Source organism: Oryzias melastigma, linkage group LG15 (assembly GCF_002922805.2).
Source record: "Oryzias melastigma strain HK-1 linkage group LG15, ASM292280v2, whole genome shotgun sequence".
Classification (NCBI taxonomy): Eukaryota; Metazoa; Chordata; class Actinopteri; order Beloniformes; family Adrianichthyidae; genus Oryzias; species Oryzias melastigma.
In genome coordinates, this window is record NC_050526.1 from 22,235,129 (window position 1) to 22,244,466 (window position 9,338).

At 36.8% G+C, this 9,338-nt stretch overlaps 1 protein-coding gene across 1 annotated transcript in view; it reads right to left on the reverse strand.

Moving 5' to 3' along the window:
* The window catches only part of loxl4 (lysyl oxidase-like 4), a 30,024-nt gene extending 24,393 nt beyond the window's left edge, over nucleotides 1-5,631 (reverse strand). The window contains exons 1-4 of the mRNA XM_024298023.2: nucleotides 5,486-5,631; nucleotides 4,427-4,761; nucleotides 1,954-2,258; nucleotides 1,661-1,875 (exon numbers count right to left, since the gene is read on the reverse strand). Of these exons, the coding sequence (XP_024153791.1) occupies nucleotides 1,661-1,875; nucleotides 1,954-2,258; nucleotides 4,427-4,745 (839 nt within the window). The 5' untranslated portion in view covers nucleotides 4,746-4,761; nucleotides 5,486-5,631. The remainder of the gene's footprint in view (nucleotides 1-1,660; nucleotides 1,876-1,953; nucleotides 2,259-4,426; nucleotides 4,762-5,485) is intronic.
* Nucleotides 5,632-9,338: the final 3,707 nt, after the last annotated feature.

Below are 9,338 nucleotides of genomic sequence, written 5' to 3' on the forward strand. Positions count from 1 at the left end.
AGTATGAGCTTTGGACAAAACAATCAGAGCAATGTAAGTTTGAAGGAACTGAAATCGGATTCGCCATTTTAAACAAATTTTAGCTTCAAAAATACCCCTGACTACTCAACAATTCTCTTTTTATTAGATGAATTTTACATTTTTAACAGGTTTAGCTTCATTAACTTTTAGAAGCTGGTCTCTTTTCATTTCTTGTATTGTAAAATCAGCGTATTGTAACAAATTAATAGTTTCCTACAAAAGTTTTGTATGAATATAAAGTACACTGATATTAATATGTGTTTGCATTCCTTAGTTATTTGCAAAGAGAAAAAAACACATAAGGCTTTTCAAGAAACAGATTGACCAGGTAAAGCCTGAAGGACAATCCGAAAGGGAGGGAGGATAATAAACAAACAGGAGCTGAAACAGCGAATTTTAGCCAGAAAATTAAACCCAAAAAAGAAATTTGAGTCACAATTTGAGCAACCAAGGCTGGATATGACTGCAAAAATCCTGAATCAATTTGGTTTTAATTCACAATTTTATAATTAAATTCAATTTAGAACTTCATTTTGTATTTTATTTGTTTTACATTTTCAAGTGAAAAACTTTTGCTGTTGTTGTTAATAAAGCAATTTTGACATAAAATAACTAAAATTAATAGGACTTTTAGTAGTAAAATCATAAATTCTTACATTAAAAACTAAATCAAAATAGTTTCTTGCAATAATAACAATAAAGAAAGATCAAATTCATGAATTTATAAATTTGTTATTTTTTTATTTTTTATTTTATATTACTTTACTTAATCCACACTTACTAGAAGAGCTTTGCATTGTTAAATGTACTAACACCATGAAAGCTAGGATGTAATATTTGTTAACTTTACTTACTTTCAGCATAAAAAAATATTTTTTTGCTTTAATTTAAAACTTTAAATTAAAGAAACAATGTGTCTCTATCTAATTTGGTTTTGTGTACTGAAATATTTTGCTAAACCCAATTTGTGTCAAATTAATTAATTTACTAAAAAGCAATTAAACGATTCTCATATGTGCACTCAGAGTGGCATCATGCTATATGATGGTAATGATGTTTGAGTACAGTAAAGAAAAAAAAAGAACCACATTTTGCCTAAAGAAGCTTCACTGTCAACAAGAAAAGTGGCTCCATGCAGATCCTTATTCCACCCTCAAATAGCTACCCCAGTCTCACACATGGTATTGATGGGAACGTTAAAGCCCAATCAGCAGTGATATTACACCTCAGCATGGGGATCTAAAAGTGCTGCTCTTTTTTTCTTTTTTTTTTTTTTTTCTTTTTTTTAAAGCGGCTCGCTGCAGATAGCATCAAAAGGAGAGGGAGGAAAAGAAAAAGAGAAAGCCAATGAGGTGTGCAGAGGTGATTTGCCAAGAGAGAAGTGCAGAGAAAGGGCAGCAGAGAGGGGACAGGGATCCCTTTATCATCATCTTGAAGATGAAAAAGGGGGGGTGTGTAAGGGGGACACATGGAAAAAGTGGCTGGGGGAGAGAGATAAGCTTCTTAGTTCCCTTTTATAGAATACTACAGCTTTGTTTTCACTCTTCAGAGTTTTGAACATTTTTAATAGTAGAGGGATTCCTGTATTTTACAACTAGAGGTCATCGTAAAGATCAACTTTAAGTGGAGTTATACTCACTTGTACATTTTGACATTGTGCTGAGAAGCTTCTGGAAAGCCAAGCATCCCGCACACAACCCGGCTGGTGTTGAGACTCCAGCCTTTGTCACAAACTTGCCTCCACCTGCCAGCATGCTTCACCTCCACTGCCCCCTCTGTGATCAGGGCCTTCCTCTTGGTGGCCATGAGGATGGGGCGAAGACGGACTTCTTCGATCTGCACTTTGCTGTGACGCTTCAGACGAAACACATGACACATTCAAACTCAATTTCTCTCTAGATATACAAATAAATTCAACAATAAATTATTTACCTGATAATCGTGAGGTCTTTGGAGTCGGGGGATCTCATATCCGTGTCCGTTTCCGTAGTATCCATACCCCTGATGCCTCTGGGTTGCCACGTGGCTTCCCCACTGAGGTGAGGTACTGCCATAGGGCCTAGCAGCAGTAGTATACCCCCTGACGGGGGTCGCCAGATCAAGCCTACGCTGTGTGGTGCACACCACCCCTAAATCTTCAGAGTGTTTGCAGTCATTCACCCCCCATCCATTGTGTTTGCAGTCCTTCAGGGATTTCTCGGAGCCGTCGCAGCGCACATTATCCATCCATATGGGGCCTTGTGGAAGAAGAAATCCAAAGCTTCATTCACGATTTAAATCGATTGTTCAGTAGACAGACTGGACAGCACATCTACACAAGAATCAGGTCCTCAACGTCTTGACATTTATGGGCTGGCAGATTTAGAGTTGCACCTTAGTGGAGTGTTTAGCAAGATACACTGTATTTTACAAGAGGACAGGACCCAAGAGATCCTGCTCCCTAAATCCACCCCACAACCTCTTTAATTTGGATTTAAAAGCAGCAGTAAAGAATGACCATAAACCAAAGAAAGCGTTGAACAAGTCTAGAAAGTAAATTCCGTCATGATTCTTCTTACACAAGTGCCTTTTTACAGTCTACATATATGTTAACTGCTGTTCTGTTAGAGTGGGTGTGGAACGATACGACACGACATTTGAGTTTTGTGGCTTCAAGATGATTTTTACTTTGGGACCTTTAAATTGATGGTCTTTTAACGAAGCTAAAGATGTGATTTATGGGTTCAGGCAATGGCTAGAATAAAGATGCTGTCACTGCTGACTACTTTAACCTTTTTATTCAACTTTAAGCACAAATGTGACCAATATTAGATTCATGAAATACCAAAAAATATACCACGGTAAAGTAATCTAGTAATACTTGATGACAAAAGAGTATTGTCCCAGTCCAAATGTGACCAAGTTGGCTAATTTTTTAAAAGACTCCTTTTCATTATGGAAAACTGGACAGTTTTTGCTGCTAGTAACTACATCCTACTGTATAACCACATTGCTGACAAATACTAACGGGTCAGTCAGAATATTAAACAACTGAAGAGATGAGAAACACATTTCTGGTTAAAAAAAAGAATGTAGAAATCAGAGAACTGTTGATGGATATTTAGACTACCCTTATTTAGTATTGATAATTATCCATCCCATCCATTTTCTTGACCGCTTCTTCCCTTTCGGGGTCGCGGGGGCGCCGGAGCCTAACCTGGCTACTGATAGGTGAAGGCGGGGTACACCCTGGACAGGTCGCCAGTCTGTCGCAGGGCCTCAATCACACACACATTCACTCTCACATTCACACCTAGGGGCAATCCAGAGTCACCAATTAACCTATGAAGCATGTTTTTGGACGGTGGGAGGAAGCCGGAGTCCCCGGTGAAAACCCACGCATGCACGGGGAGAACATGCAAACTCCACACAGAAAGGTCCCAGCCGGGATTCGAATCGGGGCCTTCTCGCTGTGAGGCGAGAGCGCTAACCACTACGCCACCGTGCAGCCCAAGTATGGATAATTAATAATTATTAATTATTTTGAATTGTTGAGTTTTGTCTAGTCCTGCAACAGACTAATAACCTGTTGCCCAACAATAGTTGGGATAGGCTCCAGCACCCACGTGACTCTGACAGGGATTCAACAGGTTCAAAAGATGGAGTTTAATTCTGTTACAGTACTTTAGATTTTTTTTTTTTTTTAGACTGACAATATTCATTAACTTTTTGTGGTTGCATGTCTAATATAATTTAATATTTTAATCATCATGTGAAGTTGGATATTTTGGATTTGGAAGACAACGTTTTCACATCAACTTTTGCTAAATTTGTTGGAAAATAATGAAATCCAGATATGCTACTTGTGTTTTTATTTTTTTCCCAGTTTTAATATGAAAATTATTTGTAATTAAACTGTACAGGGTGTAAAAACAAAAAGTTAGTAGTAGGCTGAGCTGAAAAAAAAAATCAGTGCATACAGAGACTAGATTGGGGTTCAAAGCGTTCCAGTCTTTTTTTCTCAACAAAATTAGACCAATAATGAACTATTAAAATATATGATATAAAATAACTATTAAAATAATAGTTACGACTATTATATGATAATGAATATTGACACACAAGCGTTTTTTTTCTACAGTGGCTTTTGGAGAGATTTTTGCAGCTACTGCCCCCAATAGGTGAGATTTGGTAATGTCATTTCCAATGAACCCAAATTGGAAAAAAACTTAAATTAAATTGTGGAAAGAACGTTGTAATCATGATTTATTATTCATGATAATAATATATACACATATATATAACGTTTTGTTACTTATTTATATACTTAAGTATGCTATTTTTCTGTAAAACGTATCCATTCTGGATCCACTCGCCATCTATCTTCACTGCGCATGCGCATTAGACAAGAAGTGCTCGCTCTCACCTGTTCCTTCCCCAAACTTGGCGCTGTGTGCCCACGTGACCCCTCCCTGGTACCCCAGCTCTCGGCAGACGACGTTCGCCAGCTTGATGTCCACTTCATCGTCGCAGACGGTCCCCCAGGTGTTGTTGTGTAGCACCTCCACGCGCCCTTCATACGGCTCACGCGCGAAGTTGCCCGCTAGACGCACTTTTGCGGCTGGGGCGCGAGCTGTCCGGCGCGGAGTGGACGCGGCGCGCGGGGGTTCAGCACGTGCCAGGCACGTGAGGGACAGCAGCACGAGGATGGGGAGGCAGAAGCCCAAGCAGAGGATGCGGGTCATCTTAGAAAGGGAAAGTCTTGCAGAAAAAAAAGAAAAAAAATATGAATATTGGTTTACTTTTTTAACAGTTATAAATAATTTAAGTCAAATTAATGAAATAAAATAATTAATAATATAGATTCAATGACAAACCAGCATCTCCTAGACAAAAATCTAACTGTCTCCTTTTAAATATGTGTTTGGAAACTGCTACTTTTATGAGTTTGCCATAACTCAGCTGTTGACAATACTCCAAAGAGAGTTTGAATTTGACATCAGTCGACGCTTTCATCTGACAGTGCTGCAGCTCCACCACATCACTTTCATTCTTCTCTCCTCTTGTCAAACAGAGGCATATAATTACAGACAGAGCAGCAACACTTTAAGGGATGCAATTCAAGTGAACAAGCATCCCCGAAAGCAAACTAACCAGCAAAAATATATGAGGCGTGTTTCAACAGGTGAATTAAGAAACAAACTTACAACACTTATTTGACTTATTTTTGTGTCGTTTTATAGTAAATTATAGTCAAAGGAACCACAAATCAGTAAGTTTAAGAACTTTTCTTTGGTATTAGATTGTAGAAAAACATGTAAAACTGTACATAAGTTATGTATTATTTAAAAAAAAAGCAAAAAAAAGTCTTTAGAAATTGAAAAAGAGTACATTTCTTTCCATAAAAACACCTGCTACACCAGAATCCAACTAAATAAATTCAAATGTTAGGAATGCCAATGCACAAGTAAAGGAAATCACTCACCTGCCAGGCAGCAATTATTGCAGAAGTGAACGTCAGTTGCAAAGGGAGTAGGACTGCGTGGAGCGTGTCTAAAAGCTACTCTTAGTCAAACCTCCCCTCTTCCCTCCTTCTCCATTTATCCCTCCCTGCCTCCTTCATTGCCTCCCTCCTCTTTGTCTCTTTTTTGATCCAAACTGTGTAAAAAAGTGGTAAAAATTTCATTTTTAGTATAGATGAAAATGTTAATGAATCCAATCAATATTTGTACTTTTTTGATGATTATTATTCAGATTTTCACCACTTTATTTACAAGTTTTGTTGATTTTGAGATTTTTAGCTTTAAATCTTACACATCAAAGCTGTAATTTTTTATTTGTGAACACGATCAATAAAATTTCAGTAGATTCTGAAGGAGAAAAGCGCTGCTTTTCTCCTTCAGAATCTACTGAAATTTCATTAATCGTGCCAACGATTGAAAAGTTACAATATATTAAACATTTTGGTGTTAAAGGGTTAATTAAAAAATCCTATGAAACACCTAATAAATTAAAAAATATATATATTTTATCACAAAAGAAATCTACATCACGCCTCTCTCCTCTGATTGGCTAAAAACGTGTTGCACAACTGTACCTCTTCTAGCTTTATGCAACTTTTAGGGGGTGGGGGGGACGTGTGTGTTTAAATGTAACCAACAGGAAGGACTTTGCGTCCAGAATAGTTTTAAACTACAAGTTCCAAGTGTCTTAAAGAAGCTCCCTATACCACAGGGTAGATATTTCCTTCGAGAGATGGCCACAAACCACCAGTTCTAAAATAGGCTTCACAGTAGTCATGGTAAACGTAACTGATGGGAATATACATTACCACCCCATGTTATATGTTAGGTCCACGTGATGAAGGGAGAAAAATCATTTCAGGCAGATGAAAGGACATTTTTTCGATTTCACCGAGTTTCTTTTTAGATTTACATGTTTATTTACTCTTCTAGCCATTTTGGGAAGACTTGGGACAAATTTATCTGAGCATTCCTGACCTCAGGGTGTTGAGTATTTTTGTTTTCGAGTAAACACCTTTTAAAAAGGTGCGTTGTGAATAATGACAAGTATGAAAGAGCCAGATAGGGGCCTAAAACGTCCCACCGCAAACGTTAAAAGCATTAAACGTATGCAGATGGAATTATACATTACTAACTGCGTGTCTGCATTCATGTGTCCTCAGATATGTCTCCTTTGAAGCTGTAATAAAGATGTTGAGATGGTGTGACTGGGTGGTAAGGTGGTGGTCCCCTCCCTAAGTGGTAAACCCGAACAGGAAGAGCAGAACCCCTATTATCAGGTCCAACACAGACAGAAAAAGGGAAGAAAGTAAGCTCACAAATACCAATATTCCACTATAAATCTATTTTAATTGAATTGGACTAATTCAACTAAAATGAGAACAAGCTCCTGATTGGAGTTCCGGGGGGGTCCAGGAGAGTCTCATTGAGCTCACATGGCCGTCTGAGCCCAGCAGGTCTCTGCGGCGGAGTGCGTTCTCTCTCCACCTCTCTAATTACGCAGACCGAGCCGGCTCTGCCCTTACCCACAATCTGTGAAGGCATGAAATAAATACATGCTCTCCAACAATAAACAAGTGCCTTTTCAAATGACACCGCCTCGTCCTGCATGCCGTCCCGACAACTTTTACTTTCAAACCTCTATAGGAGCACGTGAGCTCACATGGGGGGTCTGAGTTAACAAAACGTTGACTCCGATTGAGTTGTGCTTTTGTAGATACTTTTTAAAACATCTAAAAATCACTTATAGTGTGTGGAATGTATGGAATTTTAATAGGAGGCTCCACCCTTTTGAATTTAGTAGAAAGGGACTCTAAAAATTTAAATTTGAATTTCTCAGTTTTATACTTTGACACTAATAAAGATTCAATTCTGTGCCCATTTATAGTTTTTTTTAATTATTTTCTGTAATTTGGCTACGAGAAGGACACATTTAACTCTGTTCAGCAAATTAACAAAAAAGCACTAAGTGAAAGTCAAGAATCAAGAAGAACACATGTAAAGAAAAGCTAAATTAAGAGGTAGTAAGGTTGGTTGTGGGATGAGGTGATTCATTTAAGTGACTGGGAGTTTTTTTTAAAGACAGTATTTCTAGTGCTTTCTTCTTTTGTCCAAAATTCTATGTTTAACGTTCCACACCAATCGTCTGCCGACTCTAGAACCTTCATCACTGCTACAGGCTTTTTCCAACGCCATTTTTCGTCTGCTCCTGATTCACGATTTGAATAAAGACATTTTCACTATTTTAACTTTAATTTTCTTTATATATGTCCTCCATGTTGGGAAAAATGCAACAAGAACATGTTAACCCCATGTTCTTGTTGGATGGATATTCTCTGTTGTCCTCCATAAGTTTTGTAGAAGTGAAAATAAGGCCTGAAGTAGGTTGGAATCTTAAAAAAAGAAAAAGATCCTTATTCTTATTTTTTAGTCTACCAAAAAAAAAAAGTTTTTTTCAGTAGCAAAATCATCTTAGTTTGAGAAAACATGTTGGTGAATAGAATTTTTTTTTTCTTAAAATAAGAATTTTAGGTAAGACCAACAGTCTTACCCCATTGATAGATTTGCTTTTTAACTATATAAAGATTTTTTTTTCAAATTTTAGGAATTAAAAAAAATCAATTTCCAGGTCAGTTTTTGCTTTGTAACAACAGGATTACTACACTCAATTCAGCTACATTTTTAAAATAAGCGATGAAGTAAAGGGAGATTTACCCAACTGCCTGTTTATCACTAAAAACTACCAAATCTGAGTTTTAATAAATAAAAAAAATGTAGTGAACAGAAAATAAATGTATCAGGCTTTTAAACATGGGAGTCATAGGGCAGGGGTGTCCAAATGTTTTTGCTAAAAGGACCAGATTTGATGAAAATGTGTGGGGGCTAACCATTTGACCCTAATAATATTACTAAATACAAATCAACTATTTCATAAAAAAATAATTTTTCATGGGATACGTTTTATTTCTTCAAATAGAACAGAAATACTTTTTTAAACCAAAATTACAGCAAATTTCTGATTTAAAGCCCAGATATAAATTGAAGACAAAGATTGAGTTCTACAATTAAAGGCTCACTATAAACGTCTAAATTTAAATACTAAACAGTAAATGTTCTTAAATTATTATTTTATTCACTAGTAGAAACCAATGTGGTTTTTGATCACTAAAATAAATAAATATGGGCTTGTAGGAATTTGAACGTGGACCAAATGTGGCCAGACTTTGGACATGCCTGTCATAGGGAAACTGAAATTTGATTTTTTTTTTTTTTCACTGCGAGAGAAAAATAAGGGAATCATCACTAAACTCTTTAAAATTAGCAGCAAAACTTTTGGATTTATCACATCTCTTATCAGATTTGTCAGCTTTTAGAACATCTATTTTGGGATTCTTTCTTAGTTTACGGTTCAAGTTTAACACAAGCCCTAATTTGCTACTAATTGCTTAATTATCACTTTCAGAATATATTGTATCAAAACTATGTACAGATTTTAAAGTTGGTAGCCTTGCAATAGACTAGCAAACTGTCTGAAGTACACCCTGCCTTCTGGGGTTGGGCAGATTCCAGCATTCCTGTGACCCTGAACAGGAATAAGCAGCTTTAGAAAAAGGATGGATGGGTGGATGGAAAGTTAAATAAAATGCTGATCATTCGTGTGGCCTTAGGAAAAATAAAGGCTTCTAATCAAATCCAGCAGGGTGTACTTTATTGTAATTTTATATCATTTTCAAGTTCTGCTTAGGAAAATAAAACACCATCGTTCATATTTCTGTTTTGCATCTAACAGCTTGTGCAACATATTTTTGTAGAAAA